At 44.6% G+C, this 20,466-nt stretch overlaps 1 protein-coding gene across 1 annotated transcript in view; it reads right to left on the bottom strand.

Annotated features, from left to right (window-relative positions):
• LOC115328897 (A disintegrin and metalloproteinase with thrombospondin motifs 16-like) overlaps positions 1 to 20,466 on the bottom strand; it is a 177,962-nt gene that overhangs the window by 119,775 nt on the left and 37,721 nt on the right. Inside the window, exons 4-5 of the mRNA XM_040205357.1 lie at positions 18,815 to 18,941; positions 16,768 to 16,818 (exon numbers count right to left, since the gene is read on the bottom strand). Coding sequence (XP_040061291.1) covers positions 16,768 to 16,818; positions 18,815 to 18,941 — 178 coding nt within the window. The remainder of the gene's footprint in view (positions 1 to 16,767; positions 16,819 to 18,814; positions 18,942 to 20,466) is intronic.

The raw sequence follows: 20,466 nt of genomic DNA, 5'->3' as shown, positions 1-20,466 counted from the left end.
TTCGTGCAAGTCGGCTTGGTAGTCGGGCGTATCGTACGGGACGAATACCTATTCTTTTGATCGGTCGCAAATTTCTCTTTCAAAGGCGGACGGAATTCGCCGGTACCGGGAACGACAGTTCTGAAGTAAGGGTGCCACGCCCGTCGCCCGCTGCCATCGCCGTCCACGCGAGTCCCACAATGCGCGAAACGACGCACGCACAGAATGCTTCCGGTTCTCTGTGAAACTTGTTTTTTTAATCAACGTATTTGCAGCTTTTTAGAAGCCACAAAAATGGGTTTCATTTTTTTTTTTTCATTTTTAATATTAAGTGTGTGCCTTCAGTGGCCAACGACTTTGATTAAATTTAGTGTTTGTGTCTAAACCTTAGAAAACGGCACGTGACCACGGAAAAGAGAGTGAGCGAGACTCGAACCGGCCAGTTCTCGATCGGTGGTTTTCAGGCGGAAAGAAACCGAATTTTGAGCCGCAATTTGTGTTCTGGGTAGCTGGGTTCGCATATGTCATGTAGAACTTGCGGGAGCCGAGGGTGAAAGACGAGGCAAAGGACACGTGACAGGCGGTCGGCGGAGAAGACACGAGCTGGTGCGAGACAGTGCGTGCTGAGCGAGGCTGGAGCTGGACACAAACGTTAAAGCAAGACTGCCTGGCCTGGCCCATGGCGAACCCTGGAGCGGTCCACCAGCGGGATCTGGGGCAACTCCGGTGGAATCGGCGAGCCCTGGCCATATGACCTGGGCTACGAAGATCCCGGGGTAATTCCGCAGCGAGACTCGGGCATTAATAGCCCGGGACAGCCAGCCTACGCAGCACTGGTGTGGGAAAGGCGATTCGCATGCCTGGGCACGGACTCCGACTGTGTGCTCTGATCGACGGGCGACAACAAGGGTCGGCGTGCCCGGACTGCCGGCTCTCGACGACGAGCTACCGGGAGGTACACTAAACCCATTCGCTGTCTTCTCGTTGTGTTATGTCACTCCCTGGGTGACGGGTGCAGCGCATACAGATCGGGCGGCGAATATTAGTGGAGGGATTTCCGTAAAGAAGCCCACAAACTAAAAACCTTGGCTAGCTTAAATACCCTGCCAGTGTCCCTTTAAGGACCGCTCTAATGCCCCAATTCATACACTCCGTTCTTCCTGGTTTCCGTGGCCGGTGTTAAGTGAAGTGGTGAGTGTCTTGATTAAGAAAGTAAATGAAATAGTAAGCCCTAGGCGCCATGCTGAGAAAAAACGGGTGGTAGTGGTACCGTACTTACACAAGGTATCGCATAACCTAAAACATGTAGCTCAGCGATATGGCGTACCGGTTGTTTTTCCAGACGTCCAAACATATGTGCAACAAAAAATGTCTCATCGTTTATGCCCTGTACCTCGTGTGTGTGGTGTACAGCATCAGGTTGTCATGTGGTAGAACTTATGTCGGACAGACTGGACGGTATATTAACAAGAAGCCTTGTGAACATTACCTATTACTTAAATTCAACGTAGCTGGTCACTTGCCTTTACACTGCCGTAATTGTTAATGTAGTCCAACTCTGGCTAACACTAATATTATAGATAGATATCAGGCAAAAATTAAAACAAATTTATGAGGCGCTTAATATACATGGTTTGGGGGCGGGCTATGTCAGTCAGCCATCCGTGGCTTTATCACAAAAGAAAATATCCTTTTTAAAACGTTAAAGGTCTAAAGCTATCGCCTCGCGTTCCAGATTTTGCTAGCTATTAGCACGGGTCTTTATATTCTGTGTCATTTTATTTATTCTACTCTTTGGAATATATATTGAGTTGTGAATGTCAGCGTCTTTTTTGTCTTCTGTTTTCTTCAACAGTTTCCTAATGTTGTTTGCTAATTTTAATAATGTTCGAGATCTCCTATTTTATTTACAAAACACGTATGTGTAACTATAAGCTAAAACTTTGTAATGTTCCAACATAGTCACCATATACTCCTAATAATTTTTGGCAACATCGACAACACGACATCATAAAACCTATAGTCACATCGTTCTTTCCATTTGTGAAAGTATTTCATTATTATTCCTACGCTAAGCTTCGTCATTCTTCATTTACTTGCATTTCCGTATGTGCTGAGGAAGTTGGCTAGGAGGCCTGAATACGGCTTATGGTCGTACTTGCTGGTCTTGCGTGCCTCCTATGCTCCTTCCTTTTTCACTGAGATAAATATAATTAATCAATTAATTCAAATATTGATTGACAGAATATGTGATTGATTGAATGTTTAACCGCGTGGTCAAAGGTCGGGTACCACAAGTACCCGACCTTAAGTGCAGAGTGCCAAAAAGTGACAGTCATCCACTCCTTCCCTTTGTTTTTATCTCTCTCTCTCTGTTTCTTTTCTTTTTAATCTGTCTCTCCTCTAACACATTCCTCAACCCTGAACTGGCTCGCCCCCATTTTTAGGAGTGGCCAACTGTTCAGGTTTGCCTTTCTAATAAAACGCTTACTACTACTACTACAAGGCCAGGGGAGTAAGCAAGAAGTGAAATCGATTTAAAACTGCTTTCTTAAATAAACTTTCAGGTCAATGGCCCATGATAACCCGGAGCGTTGTCTGTATGCAAGATCACAACTTGGGACTTTCCTTTCGTCTTTACTTTTGGGGAAAATACATATTTTTTGCATAATCCTTTTTGCAGAATGCAACCATCACTGACGTACACTTCGGACTAGATTCGGTCAGGGTGACGCCTGTATTCTCCTCGAACATGGCAACAGGCGCACTGTCCGTAGCACGAAACATAGGTTACAGAGAGTCGCAGTGCCCCATTGTTGCTTCTGCCACTTGGACTAATGATAAGAAAATAGTATTCACCTTTCGTTCTTTTGGAACATTGATAAAATTAAACTAATATTCACGCCGTCATTACGCGGACAAATCGCCGAAGCACACAGATTTGACAAAAACCTTTATCTCCTCGCTGCTCGCAGAATTGAAACGTCGCTATTTTTAGTATTTGAAACATTGGTGAGACCACGACCTTCTTTATAATTACGACCAATCCACTGCGAAGCCCTAGACGTCGTCTTTAACGTCATCGTCTAGGACGTCTTTCTCGTCCTCGTCCTATCAAGAAGATATACCCACACTGCGCATACCCAGAGGGGCAGTACGCACATTTTCAGATTTAAGCCCAAGCTATGAAGAAATTATCGGTTTCAGTATAGTTGGCCCATCGTCAATGATGATAGTGAAACAACTTGAACATTAAAGAATTAAACAGAGAGAGAAGATTAAACGATTACATAGAATAGAAGCAGTCACTCAATTTCGAAGTGGGGTGCTACGATCGCGCAACGTGAATGTTTGCGGGGTAAACCTTAAAAAGAACGTGTTTACTTCAAATTTACCTCGTCGGATTCCCAGTGAGCTGAGTCGTGAGTCTCATAGCGAATACTGTCGTAATTTGTAGACAGCGAGAAATAGTGGTGTCTGTAGCCAGTTTATTATGAATATTGCCAATATCTCAAAATCTAATGCGTGCACGTGTTAAAGAGCTCATATTTTCTTTCCACCGCGAAGGCTGAGGCGCGCGAGCGCTTTTATATACGCGGTACAAGTGCCGCTCAGCTGTTGCACTGGCTCTGGTAGTGCTTTCTTTCAAACAGCCTTTGCTAACACGCGGTTTCTACTAAGCCGGTCCAGATGAATCTTGAACAAACTTCTAGTGCGGCGAAAAGTCCGAAGCCGTGAAACCCTGCCGATAGCAAAATCATTGCGAGACGGTGTCTCAGAACGCTTAAGAGAAACGCTCAAAACATCAAATAGAAAGCGATGAATAATATTAAACTAACATAAATCTTTAAAAAAAGATAGAGTTCGGAGCACTAAACAAATTACAAGACCTATAAACAAAAGCCCCTTTGGCTTGCACTACAATAAAGCGATTTGTGAGACAATAATTAGCATGACGCTTCACCTGCTTTAACTCTCACAAAGGAAATTATATTTGTGGAAAATAAACATTATTAAGACAAGTCATTGACTCGCGATTATTTTTGTAGAAATTTCTTGTACGTGCAATTCGTGTGAAAACAATCGGGTGTGCATTTATTTGATATTAATAATTGAAAACGAGCGCGTAGGTGTATCGATACGAATACATTAAAGGATAAATCTCCGAGGTTGGGGACCGAAACCCAACATCCTTCATTAAGCAACAACATAGAATGACACAAAATATAAAACTGCCCCCCGCCCCCCAAAAAAAGTTTTAAACATTATCTAGCCAGAAATCCAGAAAATTGACGAAAGAAAGGGAAATTTGCAATAAATATATGCGTTGAAAAAGTACTAGCGTCGCTACGATGTATCCGGAATGTAGTAATTTCTGGTGTTATGAATTCGACCCCAGTCTTTTTTAGTGACCATGAAGGTGAAGAAATATTCTTGTTGACAGTCCCCATAAAAAATTTTTCAATGATTTTTTACCAAATTTGCTGTTATGCCCGCCCAGTATTCCAGTATTAGCTAAATTAGGAGCACGGTCATCGCACGCGCGGCTGTGAATGACGATTGGGTGGAAGGACTCAGCTCACTGGGAATGCGACGAAGGACTATGAAGCTTTTGATGCTTCGAAGTTGTGTCCTCCGAGTCGATGGTTAACGTATCTCCCAGTTTGTTCATTGTGCTGACTACTGCAGATTAGTGGAATTGAATAAGCATTTCTTTATTCGCACACTAAGAAATTTACGGCATGTTCAAAATTGCACCTTCTCAAACTGTCATTCTAATTTTCCTTTTTACACATCTGCTTTAGGCGCACACGACAAGAAAAAAACACCCTCATGTCCAACTTCATAGCAATAGATATTAACTGATGAGCGAAACTGTGCATCTAGGAAGGAACAGCGAAACAACCTTTATCAGCTTGCAGAAGTTGTGACCTGAGAAGGAAACTCTCAAGCGTGGAACGAAATGTGTCAGCAGCTTCTAAAAACCTCTGATGCTGAAACTTGAGGTTCCTCTTGCAGAAACGTAGACGACTTGAGGGATGAGGACTTGGCAGACGACCTCACTATGCCATGCTTAACTGACCCGGAATAAGCACTGGTGAAAGGGAGGACTGGTTTTTCCGATTTCTGCTTGAAGGCAACTTGGAGCATCAGAGGTTAATAAAAGCAGGTTTTCGTCTGGCAATACTTCGTTACACACTGTAGAGATTCATTCTCAGGCCAGAACGTCCGCAAGCTGTTGCCAGAAAGACAGGTCGTTAAACTGTGATTTCGTACATGCACAATACTGCGCACCGTTTAAGACCTATCGCCTCCAAGTTCGACGCGAGGCTGGTTTTTCTCCTGTCGTATGCGCCTTAAGCAGATATGTAAGAAGGCAAATGAGAGCGACAGCCCCAGAAGGTGCAATGTTAAATATGACATAAAGTTCGTAAAGTGCGAAAATAGAAAGCTGTATTCAATTCCACTAGGCTACAACAGTCAGTACATCGGACCAACTGATGGATGCTTCAACAAAAGACTCAGAGAACACAACTTGGAGGCATCAAAGGCTTCAAATAAATCTTTCACCCAATCGTCGTTTACAGCCGCACGTTCGTTGACTGTACTTTTTTCTCTGATACTAGAATACTGAGAGGGCACAAACACATATTTGGGAGAGAAATCATTGAACCTTTTGCCAGGGGACTGCCAGCAACAACATTTCCATGCCTTCATTGTCAGTGAAAAACCCAAAGTTCGAATTACAGACACCAGAGATGACTAGATTACTGATATCGCCGGGACACAGTGCTTTTTAAACTTTTAAATATATAGTAAATTTTTCTTTCCTCGACCAATTTTCTTCTTTCACGCTTTAATAATTTTAAAACTTTTGGGGAGCAGTTCTATATTTATTTTTATTTATTTATTTATTTATTTATTTAGGAATACTGCAGGCCAATTGCGGCCCAAGCAGGATTGAGGGTTACAAAAGTGGAGTCAAAAAAGCGCAACACCAGGTAATCCGTAAATTGGGAGAGGGGAACAGGGGAAAATTGTGCAAAAATTGTAATAAAGCACATGTAATAGCTCACAACAAAGTTGGGAGGGGTGGCGGTAGTGGGGAACAGGAAAATAAAACACAATGCAAAGAGTTGCACATCAAACAAACGCTCAATCGACTCCAAAACATTGTCAGATATAAATATCTGATGAGGTAGGTTGTTCCATTCTGTTATGGTTCTGGGAAAGAAGGAGTATTTAAATGCATTTGTTCGAGCGAATACCGGAGTTATTTTATGCGGATGGTCATGCCTTTTGCGCCTAGTCGAGGATGGGTGAAGAAAGGACGACGATTCAAGCCGGAGTTTTTTAAACCAGAGTTGATAAAGAAATTTTAGTCTAGCTAGCTTCCTTCGTGATTCAAGAGAGATGATGTTGTTTCTTTGAATTAAGGCAGCAGGTGAGTCATGCGGATGGTAGCGATTAAATATAAAACGAGCTGCTTGCTTTTGAACATCTTCCAGTATCTTGATATATTTTTTGTGAATGGATCCCAGACTGTACAGGCGTATTCTAACTTCGTTCTTATCAATGTGTTCTAGGCTAAATGTTTCACACGAGAAGGCACGTGCTTAAGCTTGTGCCTTATCATACCTAGTTTTCGACGGGCAGCTGCACAAACGTGTTCAATGTGTGAGGACCAAGATAAGTTGCTACAAATTGTTATACCAAGATATTTAAAGCTCATAGTCCAAGAGATGTAGTTATCACCAATAAAGTATTCATACTGATGAGAGGACTTTTTGTTAGTGATGCGCATGTACAAGGACTTTTCTTGGTTAAGCTTCATCTCCCAACGATCGCACCAGCTAGAAACTGCATTAAGACTTTCGTTCAGAGCAACTTGGTCCCTAGTAGAGTTAATATCCTTGAACAATAGACGGTCGCCCGCAAATAAACGAATACTCATGCTTTTATCTATACAAAAAGTGAGGTCATTAATAAAAATTGAAAAAAGGAGAGGGCCAAGGACACTCCCTTGCGGAACACCCGAAATTACTGGAAGAGGATCAGAATGGTGACCGTCTACATCGACGAATAGTTTTCGCATTCGAAGATAAGCTGAAATCCATTGAACAACTGTGCTGGAAAGGCCAATCTCATTTAGTTTGTATATAAGACCGGAATGAGGGACTCTGTCGAAGGCTTTGCTAAAATGAAAGAAGATGACGTCGACTTGACCAGGCCTATCTACTATAGAAGCAAAAGAATAGAATAGCTTTCTATGATCTTGGTAAATAAGAAAAAAGTTCTGTTACCGTCGTGGTCCTCGGTGTTTTATCCTTTTATGTATTCGTAGCTAATCTACGTTTTTCCGAGTTAAAAGAATATATATAGATATATATATATATATATATATATGTATAAATATAAACATATAGAAGTTCTCTTTTGAATACTTTGAGCTTGAGAGTGGTTCAAAAACGCCAAACACGAGAATCTTCAAAATCCACCATCGGCACTTGCTCTTTTTTAGCATATTTAGCGGCTTAAAACTCAAAACCAGTGCGAGTACGGTGCGCCGCAAACTTAACGCTGCCACGAGATGGTCCGGTTTCTGCACCTTTTGAGCTATTCCCGAACCTGGCGATGGAATTAGTTGGTGAAGACTTGCGTCCTCGATGAAAACCCAACCAGGGGAAGGAATTCCAGTAGATGCAGCGACCAATTTATCTTTTGGAAGCATACAATAGATTAATATTTGCGCAACCGAGTGGCGGCGTTAAGTTTGAGGGGCACTGTACCTCTAGCGGAATCTATTCTAGGTAAAATAAGGGTGCAAAACGAACGCGACGCGAGAACGAGAGAGAAAAATTAAAAATCTTTGTTTTTTTTTATATACAGCGTGCTGATATTGAAGGAAAAGTGAAAACCTTCTCTGTTTCATAATTTATTTCTCAATAGTCGTACATAATAAAAACACAAATTTTGCTTAATTTGAAAGGGAATGAAAGGTTCTACACGTGGTAATATTTTAAAAACGATACTAAACATAGACGACTAGAAAAATCCGCAATTTTGGTCACAGTTGTTCGCGGAGGCATGTTCGGGGATTTTTACAAAGATTGGAACGACGAATAAAATATAGTAGTTATAATGTAGTATTACCTACTTCCATATACCTCACACTAAAAAAATATAGACGCTCTCTTTTGAGTACTTTGAGATAGAGAGTGATTCAAACACGCCACAGAGGACAATCGCCAAAACCTCGTCCTTCTTTCCCGCTACTCTGTGACTTTTTTTCTCAGAAACTAAACATGTCAGGACATTAAAATAAACAGATTGTTCTTCCTGGAACATGCTCCACAAAATATAAACATTTGAAACAAAATAAAAAATACGACTGCCCTTCGTTGCCTGAATCCAAAGGAAACCGCCCATCTATATATATATATATATATATATATATATATATATGTAATGAGGATAGGAATACGCGGGTAATTAATCGGGGATGTTTAAATACAATGGGTATGATAGATGATCGAATGTCCGCAGCCCACAGCTTGAGAGCCCGAGCCAGCTCCCTCCAGTGTCCTTGTCGTCGTCCGTTCTCCGGCTTCCTAACAATATCCCCCCGTCGTGGAAAGGGCTGGCCACCCGGAGCTTGTGGCAGACTCAGTAGTTGTGACGGTAATATGGTTTCATGCGGGAAACGTGCAAAACTTCTCTTGATTTAAAGCGACGGTCTCGAGGCGGCGAAACTGGGCCCAGACACGGGAGGGGCCTAGAAAGCGCTTGATAAATTTCTCACAGCGTCTGGCGATGCGGGACAGCGCCCAGAAAAGAACTTTATCGCCGACGTTGCATCAAGTTGGGCGATAGAGGTCGGTGTGACGTAGTCGCTGGTGCTGCTGGGACTGGAAGGTGTGAATGCGGGCAAGTTGACGAGCGTCTTCTTCCCGGGATGTTACTTCTTCAATATAGTGCTCAACCGGGCGGTCGTCGATGAAGGGGCAGCAGAGTGTCAAGTGGTGTGAGAGGCTCACGGGCATACAGAAGGTAACAAGAATAGCTGGCTTTGGCCTGACGGGCGGTATTATAGGCAAGCGTCACATAGGGACGGATGGTGTCCCAGTTTGTATGGTCGTCGGAAACGTACATAGAGATCATGTCAGCTAAGCTGAGATTGAGTCGCTGTGTAAGTCCGTTGGTTTGAGGGTGATAGGCGGTGGTAACTCTGTGGATGGTTGATGCCAGACGTAAGACGTCTTCCAGGACTTTTGAGACAAAAGGGGTCCCTGGATCGCTGATGATCTGTTGGGGTGCGCCGTGGTGTAATAGAATGCCGTGTAGAAAAAAATTATCGACTTCTTGGGCATTGGCCACACGAGCCCACTTGAATTCGGCGTACCGCGTCAGATGATCGATGGCTACTATGATACATTTGTTGTTCATTGCCGGCAAAGGGAAAGGGGCCGAGAAAATCGATGCCAATGCGTTGAAATGGCCAATCAGGTGGGACAAGCCGTTGTAAAAAGCCTTGTGGCTTTGTGGGCGGAGTTTTTTATGTCTTACACTGATGGCATGCTCGAACGTATTTGCTGATAGTGCGGGTTATGGCGGTCCATATGTAGCTTCGGCGAATTTTAAAGTAGGTTTTGAAAACTCCCAAAGCGGCCGGCTACAGGATCGTCGTGATGAGCTTGAATGATTTGTCGCTGTAGGTTGGATGGGACAACAAGAAGCCATGGGCATCCTTCGGGCTCGTAGTTCCGCCGGTAAAGAATTCTATCGCGAAATACGGAGAGTCAGGAGCAACGTTGCGTTCGCATTTTGGGGTGGTGCAGCCTTCCGTTCAGGTGTTCAATAAGAGGCCGCAAAGTTACGTTAGAAGATCGGGCGGCGGCAATGTCGACAGTTTCGAAGGCTGCGGTGGTGTCCCGGTGAGCGACAGGCTTGGATCCGCATGAAGAAACAAGCAAAGGACGTCTGGAGAGGCTGTCGGCATGAAGGTGGCGTTTTCCAGATTTGTACAAGACGGTAAGGTCATAGTCTTGTAGTTTAAGCGACCAAAGTACAAGGCGTCCTGAAGGACCTTTAAAAGTGGCCAACCAGCATAGGCGTGGTAATCAGTGACGATAGAAATGCGCGTGCGTAGAGGTAAAGACGAAATTTGGGTATCGCCCATACGACGGCTAAGCTTTTGGGTTCGATTGTGGAATAATTACGTTCGCATTTGGTAAGTGTGCGGCTGGCGTAGGCGATGGCGTGCTGAGTGCTAGAGATGCTTTGGGCTAACACTGCACGAATCCCATAACCGCTAGCGTCAGTACGAATCTCGGTGTCGGCGCCCGGGACAAAACGGCCGAGTACTGGGACGGTTGTTATGGCTGTTTTGAGTCGTTCGAAAGCTTTGGTTTGCTCCTTACTCCAGTGGAAAGATGTGTTGTTGCGAAGTAGTATGTTCAACGGTTCAGTGAGGTGAGGGAATCCTGGTATAAATCTGCGAAAGTACGTACAGAGGTCAAGGAATGAGCGTACGTTTTTCAAGTTCTTCGGCTGGGGGAAATTGGAGATGGCGGCGGTTTTCTGGGGATCTGGACGAACTCCATCAGTGCTGACGATATGTCCCAGAACTTTAATGTGGCGAGCTCCAAATATGCACTTTTGGGAGTTTAGCTGCAAGCCAGTGGATTGAAAACAATCAAGGACTTGTCTTAGACGGCGTAAATGTCGTTCGAAGTTTTCTGCGAAGACAACGGCATCGTCAAGATAACAAAGACATGTTTTCCAAGTGAGACCGCGGAGTAGTGTATCCATTATTCGCTCGAATGTTGCTGGTGTTTTGCGCAGACCGAATGACATGATATTGAACTGGTAGAGCCCATCAGTTCTGACGAAAGCTGTTTTCGGTCTGTCAGCGTGAGCAACGGGGATTTGAAAGTATCCACTGCGAAGATCCATGGCGGAGAAAAAAGAAGACCCTTGGAGGGTACCGAGGGCGTCGTCAATAGGCGGCAGGGGGTAGACGTCTTTCTTTGTTATTTTGTAGAGGCGACGGTAGTCTATACAAAAACGCGAGGAGCCATCTTTTTTCTTCGCAAGTACTACTGGTGAAGACCAAGGACTGTGGGATGGCTCGATAACCCGCTTGTCTAACATATCTTGGACGTCTTCATGAATGTTTCTATACTCGACTGCCGAAACTCTGTGCGGACGACTTTGAATAGGTGAAGCTGCTCCAGTGTAGGGATGTGGTGCTGGACATGCGACGTCTGGGCAAGTTGACGCCGGTCGAAATCGAAGAGGTTGTGACAGGTCGTAAGTAGCTTGGTCAAAGCTTTATGCTGCGCGGCGGTCAGAGAAGTGTCTATCATTTTTTCTCTATTTTCAAGAACATACGTTGAAGGTGGGAAAGCGACATGAGTCGTGGCTTTAGACAAAGTAGCGAAGTTGTGCTCACAGTGTGTGGTGATCGTAGCCATATTAGTACCGCGGGGTAAAACCTGTGGTTGGGGAGAAGAATTGGTGGCGAGAAGGAAAACTTTGTCATCTGTTTGTACGACAAGGCTGTACGGAATGATAATTTTCTTTTTTGTGAAAGCATTTGACAGGGGTTCAACGAGGCAGCCTGGCGCTGAAAGCGAATGGTCCGGCACAAGGACGACCGCGAGAGCAGAGTGAGGCGGAACGATGTAGTCGTCGTCGGTGTGGAGCGGAACGGAACGAGAGACTGAGGAGTCGTCTATGATGTCAGTAGAGCTCAAGTGCAGTTCACGGCTGGCACAATCAATGAGAGCATCGGCGGCTGAGAAAAAAATCTCATCCTAAAATAAGGTCGGCCACATAACTGGAAAGGTCAGTGAACACAATAATGAGTGATGCCACTAGTAGATATTGGCACGGCGCAGCATCCAAGGGGTCGTGTGGCCTCTCCATTACCCAAACGGAAGAAATGTCCGGAAGTTGGTGGAGTTAACACTTGGCTTAAGTGGCGACGAAGGTGATTAGACATGCACGATTTTACGGACCCTGTACCGACTAATGCTGGAATTAGCTGTTTATCCACTGTTACCAATATAGTTGTTGGATAAGGACGAAAAGGATTTTCGTCAGTTCGTGCTGATGCAGCCTGACCTCCGGCGCCAAGGCAGCTGCAGTTTTTAGTTTGACGGTTGTTTGTCGACGGGTGTGTTGTTGAAAGACGGAGCGCTGAAGTCCTGGCTAAGGAGAAGGTGATCCACCTCGTCGCGGCTAGAAACCAAAGGAGGGACTGAGGGGGGGGGGGTCATCGACGTTTCGATTGGCATCAGTGTGGTCAGAGTACCTAAAATTGTTGGCTGGGAAACGACCGTTAGTTTCGGCGTCGATGTGGCGGTGACAGTAGCGGATGACATGATCGGGGTTATGACAGTAGAAGCAAACTGGTCGGCGGTCTGTCGTTCTCCACAATTCTGTTCTTCGTGGTTGTACATAGGGTAAGGGAGGCGTCTGCATCATATTTGTGGTTGCATGGGAGCACATTATGGCGCAACATGCTAGAGAGCACAGACAGGTTGCGGCGAAGCGGCTGTTGAGGCGTATGTGTACGCGTATGTGCACGCGTATGTGCAGACGACTCGCGATGGAGTGCGGATCGAACCTCGTCGATGATCTGTTGTATGTTAGGCGCGGGCGCCAAGTCGGGCTCGGCGAACGAGTCGGCAGACGGTTTTGAACCAGGCAGTGAGGATAAAAACTCACGTAGTTCTTCGCAGATGATGACGCAATTCAGCGTCGGAAGGTCTGTGGCAGAAGTGGGACTTGGAACTTCTGGGAGGCGTGCAAAGGGTGCCTTTAGGATTCGTCCACTCTGAAGGTCCTCATAGTGTTTGCACTAGGATATGAGCTGCTGAACAGTCGGAGGAGTCTTAGGTGCCACGACGGAAAACAGTTCTTGAGACAAGCCTTTAAAGAGGTGGCGGATTTTGTCTTCCTCCAGCACATTCGAATCGACACGACCGCAAAGGCGAAGGACGTCCTCGATGTACGATATGGAGGATTCAGTAGAGGCTTGGTATATGCGCGACAGCATGTCGCGAGCTTGTTGCCGGTGGCGTTCAGGGGTGCCAAAAACTTCTAAGAAGGCGGCTTTAAACGAGTCCCATGAATTAATTTCACCTTCGTGGCTGTCAAACCACTGGAGAGCAGTGCCCTTAAGGCAAAACGCAACGTTGCTTAGTTTTAAGGTGCCGTCCCAGCGGTTGTGCTCGCTTACTCGGTCGACGGTTTTCAGCCAGTCATGACCGTCGGCATTAGGAGTACCTGCGAAGTCGTGGGGATCCCGTTGCCGGTTCTTGACGCGGGACCGTTCTTCAGTGGCGGCTTCCTCTCTGGTTTCGTCAGGCATCTGGGTGAGGGTCGAGCGGCCGCTGTGGAGCCCCGCGAAGATGAAAATGAATCCAGATAAGAGGACGGGGACCGTTAAACGACCTCCACCATATCTGAGGATAGGAATACGCGGATGTTTAATCGGGGATGTTTAAATGCAATGAATATGATCGGTGATCGAATGTCCGCAGTCCACAGTACGATAGCGAGCCAGCTTCCTTCAGTGTCCTTGTCGGCGTCCTCTTCCGGCTTCCTAAACAGTAATGTTTGTTGTGGCGTGGAACAAATAACATAATTTCTGGCAAACAAGCATATTTTTCTCCGGGAAGCTAGCCAAGCAAGCTCGATGATGGTGATTGCGGTCATGTACCACCGCCACCGCGTTCCCAAAACATCATCCAGCCATTTATTTACTCTATCTCAGTCTCTCCCGACAAATGGAATGGCCGAGGAGAGCTATGCGCACAAGGAATCTCGCGCGCCATGTTCCAACAAGCCCCGAGTTGAGTGCGACACCGTCATAATCTTATTGGCTAAAAAATAGTCTCGCTGTGAATAGATTGATTTTAAATTAATTAACCCTCGTGATTTGCAATTGACGCTGCGAATTTGTGTTTATCTAATGACTCTAAATATCCAAAGAGCTAGGTTTAAGAACAAATAATTGAAGACAATTGTTTTTTTATAATGTGACATTAAGACATAATTTAATGCTTAGCTAGGATTGCATCGAGAGTTTTTGAAACAATGAAGATTGAGCTAATTTAATGAAGTTAAATATACGCATCGTTGCGCTGCACGTCAAATGTATTCCTCCCGTATTTGTAAAATGAATATTGATTTTCTTTTTACAAAATAAAAGATTCGGCAGAAACCCTTTACATTGTTTACATGTAAAAATTTGAAAGGCATTCGTACACGCAGCGCCTTCCTACAAGCAGCGCACAACGTCTTCCTTTCGCACACGGAGCTCCGATGGTGACATCAGGCACTGCGCATGCGCGGCGAACTTCGCCGTCTCCACGCCTTCCAGGACGATGCATCTGCGTTCCTGTGCCGTTCTTTGTGCTTTATTTCCGAGGTGCGTCCGCTTTGACATTGAGCGCCCCTTTCGGCTTCCGTGACAAAACATTTGCGTTGCTGTGCTTCTCTTTAAGTTTTATTTTTAAACTCGTTTGCACGATGACTTGCATTGAGTCACCGTTTCGCTCACCCAATGGGCATTTAGGTGCCGTTACACTCAGTCATTGAAAGCTGCCTTTTTTCGTGGTTGTATACAACGCCGGCTACGCTTCATAGAACAGTTAGTGCTTTCGCTTAAAAAAAAATAACACGCTAAAAAACATGAGTGATATAGAGGAAGTTATAGCGAAAATTTGACAGATTGTAGGATATAAAAACGAGGCATTATCAGATGTGAAGGTGTTGCCGGCTAACAACTACAAGCGTTCGCAACTGGTTGAGTTCTGCAGGTAACGGCATAACTCCACGACATACAATGTCCTCAGAACCCCCTGTCCTTTCAATTAAGATGGCTTCGGCGACACATACATTAAAAAACACTGACACCACCAAATCGTTTTTTTTGTCTTAAACACTTAAAAATGATGTCAGTAACAAAGGAAAAATTTCCAACGCGCAAAAAAAGATCACCACTTGAACGCGCTTTAAAAGAAAAAAAGGTGCCCTCCTCTCCTACCGGACGCCTCCTTAGATCGTTTTTCTGATCACCAGCAGCGAAGTCATCGATGGGTGAATATGCAGAAATTGTTCTAATTCGCGAAAATTATGTTTTTCGACATTTAAAATGTTGTGCATAATATATGTTTTGTACAAACGTAGCTTGCGCACGACGACGCTGGATTCAAAATGTGTAAATGAAATTCCGGACGCGTCTTCTTCAAGACGTCAACGCGTCGACGTCGTCTCATTGCCATCTTTGGTATGGTCTTTGAAAATGGCGACGCACGTTGGTTGTGCGCAAGCGAGGGCGATGTTAGGGACAGATCGGAAGATCACGTGGCTTTTTGAGTACCAGCAAACCATTCTGACTTCGGGAAGGAATCAGTTGATCGTTCGCGGAGGCCGGGTCTGGTGCAGTTTGAGTCGCCTGATCGAAAGAAGGAATATGCCGATTCGGACGTCGCCGACTCGTCGGTACTTTCACCTACATCAGATGTGTGGGTCCTCGACTACACAGACTGGTAAGATCGCGTTGCATGCTCCGAGCAGATAAAAGAAATAATAATTGGGGTTGTGTGGATATTTATACAGCCTATAGTTGGTCCGCCATTTCAAAGCTGTCAAAGTTAGAAGACAGCGACCGTCACTTATGTATTTATTATAAGTCCTTTCCTGCGTACAGCGGTGCCGATGAGCTGTGTTGAGCAGCTTTGCACCGTACAAGGGCAAATGCTCTAGGTAGATTGGGCGGATGCGGATTCGCATGCAGCGCCAGGACTGCAAAACAATGCGTCACTTACTTTTAATTGAACTTGCTTTAATCTTGGCCGTTTTGCTTCACCTGATGGGCCTTGGATTGGAAACTTCGTCGGAACGACCCCACGCTTCAAACAAGAAAGGGTTCAATATGCCTACACCCTAGCAACGTTCCAATTTGTCTCGTAATCGTCATCGATGAGGTGGCGGCAGCAGACGAAACGAGCCTGAATCCTGGATTTGACTCTCAAGAATCGCCTCCAGTCACGCTTTCTTCTTCGTTTTATTCTTTGAAGGCTTGTGTAGCAAGTGCTGGAAGAGTTTTTGATCCTGCACCGACGCAACATCGCCAGTGACGTCGTTCATCAAAGTTCGATGCATTTCGTCTACAACTGCACCGCTTTTCATATTGTTTGAAACGCCTACGCGTAACTGAGGATCACCAATATATCGTAACCCGCAACTGACGCGCCGTCTGCTTACGACAAATGGCCGTCGCGGAGCGCGGAGCGAAATTCGAGCGCGAGCGCGTGATGGACGAGGGGAGGAGAGGGATAGACAAACGACACTTTCGGAATTCGAAGAAGAGCAGAAGAAAACAAAAAGCTAAAAGTACGTCAAACTTTTATTTGCGTCACTGCGGAGCGTAGAATATTCACATTAAAGTTTCTGAAAGTTTTCTCTTTTTTTTAATTATTTCAGGTTTTAACTTTTGAGGTTATATCTAGGTATCAATTCCAGTCGTGCGGTATATTAAAATAATTTTGGGGGTTTCCGAATAACATAACCTCAGCTTTCTATATTTCGTTCAGACCCACGTACAGGAGAGTTTAGAGCAGAGCTGTTTTCCAGAAGGTAAAATGTATGTTCTGGTTATTGCAATAACGATGCTGCCACAAAAACGTTTTGTAATCAGTGACAGAATATGTTCCATAGATCTACGAATCTCACAAATCAATGGAGATAGAAAAGTAAACTACTGCTTACCTGTTCGGCTCTTGATGTGAGCATGTTCTTCTTGTAGTGAATTTGAAAGAACTAAAATATAAAGGATAATAAAAATGTGTCACCATAAAATCGAGAAATGTTTACTAATATATACTTGGCGAAGCTGTTACTATTACATAAAAACTACCAATCAAACGAAATTAAATTCTGACTGTTATGATCAACATTACAGACAAATTTTTAACTAAAATTATTTATTCCTTCAAAATTATGTTTATTGATAAGCTGAAGAAGAAAATGTTTTGTCAAAATTTGAGAACTTGCTGATCTAATAAAAAATGTTTTCATAGTCACTTTGTTTTGTAGGTGTAAACTGCATTACACTGCATTGTATGTAACTTCACGATACTGCAAAAAGGTCGGGTTACACATGCATCTCAGCGCGCCTTTAGACATGGCCCGCATACTAAGTGTAATATTAATCGGTTAGAAATAATTCAGATGTTAGCCTTAGGATTTATTTTGCACAGATATGACAGGACTATGTATACTTCGGAACTTTATATCCAGACCGGACAAACGTTTTTGGAGAAACCTAAATAACTAATCAACTGAACATTCTTTTTAATCTTGACAAATGATAACTATGTTTGTTTATCAGAACTACTTCAATTTTAATACAACCAGAGTGACAAGAAACAAACTTGAATTATTCGGTGATATAATGTGCTGCAGAAATTTTTAGAACTATTTTTTTCCACATATTCGAAAGATGTGCTATTCTGTCCGTCCCTATGTTTATTATTTCTATTTTATTTAACTTCACAAACGCGCTCACATCGAACTAAGAAACTATATCCCCGGATGAAATGCCGTTTCAGATGGCGTGTTCTTATTTTCCTGCCGATTGAATATATACTGACTAAACGATTTGCCAGAATTTTTATATTACAGGTTTACTCAAGTTATAATTTACCTCGTTTTTTCTTTTATTATGTGATGCTTTTTTATAATATGTGATCATGAACTGTAGTAAAGTGGTTAGCTTGGTAGGTTGGTAAGGGCTGAACATGATGAATCTTGCTTCTTCTTTTCTTTCTTCACCTTATATAACAGAGCTATGAGTACGCGCTTGTCTCTGTTCTGTGTTCCGTCCTCTTCTGTCCTTGTCTCATTGTGCGTGAAGTTTTATCATCCGATAATGACCTTCTTTTCTCAATCGTTGTCCAGCCTTCTGATTATATTAAGAGTGTAGTGTTGTGCACCAAATGTGGGTACAGTGGTACTACATATTTGTGTTCGTAATGTTGCAGCCCCTTGGCTGCCGGTAGTATGTATAAATAAAAATTCGCGGCGACCTTTTTTTTACACAGTTCTACATTGCATGAAATGCAGTATTTAGCAGCGATCGTTTCAATTCTGCCTAAACATTAAGCAGTCGCTCCGGGAGTAAAGAATCTGTTCTTTTTGTTTCTCTCAGTTTTCGGGGAAACTGGATTGGTGTGTAATGCGACAAGCGAAAAATATGGGGAGAGAGAGGGAAGGCAGTGAGAGAGAGGGAAATGTAAGGCGGGAGAGATGGGAAGGGGGAAGGGAAGGGGGAGAATGAGGGAAAGGAAAACAGATGCGGAAGGGAAGAGGGGACACTGTAGGAGGGTGAAGGAATAGAACGAGAGGGACGGAGAGGGTAAGGAGTAGAGTGTGATGGGGATTGCAAATTGTCATGCCACGTGACCAGCTCAGAGCCCGTGGAGCGAGAACTCACACTGCAGAACCCAGGATCCTGGGTTCAATCTTCACCCCTAGCCCCGTCAATCTGCAGATCACCGTGCCGGCGTGCGGTCGGGTATCACTACTGCGTGATGCACGTTAAAGACCCCAGGCTAGCGCTTGTACTACACTAGCTAAATTTCTCATCTACAGCTGGGAGACCCATCGCCCTTTGAGGAAGACCAAGTTCTAGGATGTATAAACATGCCTGCAACCCAATTTTTAAGCCACTAAAGGAAGTGATTTTAGGTAGCCCTAGCAAAAGTTATTATTTCGATTATTCTGAAATGCAAATTTATTGAGGATGCAATCATACCAGGGTCATTTTCTCCGTGATTCATAGAAGGCTCCACCTCGTAGATCCTGTGTGCAAGATGTCCCTCCTCAGATCGAGCCATCAAAGGCAAAGGAGCAATGCGTAACTTGTCATTGAGAACTCCCATCTGGAAAGAATGAAACACTCCCATAAGATCACCAGGAAGGTTTTTGACACACCTAACACGTGGTTCAGGTTATGACCTTCACTATCGTTTTAGAGCGCAGTTCTTAGGGGCCCGTTCCCGGCTTGAGCGGCGTCGGCGTAACGAAGGTCACCCCAAGGTCACGCGTCACGCGACCCCCAAGGTCATCCCAAGGTCACGTGACCCCAAGGTCACCCCAAGGTCACGTGACCCCCAAGGTCAGGTGACACCCAAAGTCACGTGACCCCCGAGTTCACGTGACCCCCGAGGTCACGTGACCACCCCCCAGGGTCACGTGACCCTCGCCGAGTCACGTGACCTCCCCGATGCCGTCATCGTCACTGATGACGTCCCCGGCATCCCCATCGTCATCGTCATCATCACTGATGACGTCATCAGTGACGTCACTAATGACCTCACCGGCATCCGCATCGTCATCATCATTGATGACGTCATCAGTGACGTCACTGATGACGTCACCGGCATCCGCATCGTCATTGTCATCACCACAGATGACGTCATCAGTGACGTCACTGATGACGTCACTGACATCCGCATCGTCATCGTCATCATCGCTGATGACGTCATCGGAGTCCGCATCGTCATCGTCACTGATGATGTCATCAGTGACGTCACTGATGACATCATCGGTATCGTCACGTGACCCCCAAGGTCACCCCAAGGTCACTCCAAGGTCACGTGACCCCCAGAGGTCACGTGACCCCTTCCCCCAGGGTCACGTGACCCCTCCCCCAGGTCCCCCGGTACCCTTCCCTCCTCCTCCTCAAGAGCTGCGCTCTAATTCGGTGTTACAGGGAGTTGTAAACGGCTTTCACTTTTTTTGTTGATAACTTGTTCGCCCGTATGCTTTTTATATTCATAATGATAATAATTCATTTTTCTTGGCATTATTCTGGGCATTATACAAGGGACTGGACATGTATGAAATAGAACGGTTAATACATCAGCATAACCACAATGTAAGACACACGGTGGTACAGTTATGAAGTTGGAGAAAAGGAGGGTTATGATTCCTGCACGTTTAGCATGATAATAAAAAAAAACGCTCTCAGGTAGGGCCTTTTACTGACTTATGTCCACTAGCAGAAATTTATAAAAGGTCACCACTTAAGAAAATTGCGTGACGAGGTGGCGGCGAAAGTTTTCTAAGAATTCTTGTAATACAAAATTGCATGATGTCCTGATAATTATAAAGTAAATATTTAGCTGATTTAACACCACACCTTGGGGTTGGGGGGGGGAGGTGTACACTACAGTCAAGTTTTACGCAAACTTGACGGGAGGAAGACGTGTTATGAAAAACCATAAGAAAATGCCAGTTTTTTTATGCACACGAGACCAGAAATTTCACCCACCGTATGGCAGGAGTAGTACAGTTAAAAATATCAGGGCCCACATCTACGCAGTTCTTGAGAACGGAGTCTACTAAAGAGCATTTCAAGTGTCTATAATTGACATTTAAGTTAATATTCTTATTAAACGCTAC

The sequence above is a fragment of the Ixodes scapularis genome, unplaced genomic scaffold (genome assembly GCF_016920785.2).
Source record: "Ixodes scapularis isolate PalLabHiFi unplaced genomic scaffold, ASM1692078v2 PGA_scaffold4__175_contigs__length_147842914, whole genome shotgun sequence".
In the NCBI taxonomy this organism is placed as follows: domain Eukaryota; kingdom Metazoa; phylum Arthropoda; class Arachnida; order Ixodida; family Ixodidae; genus Ixodes; species Ixodes scapularis.
Note: the sequence above shows the minus strand (reverse complement) of the source record. Positions and strands in the feature narration are given on the sequence as shown.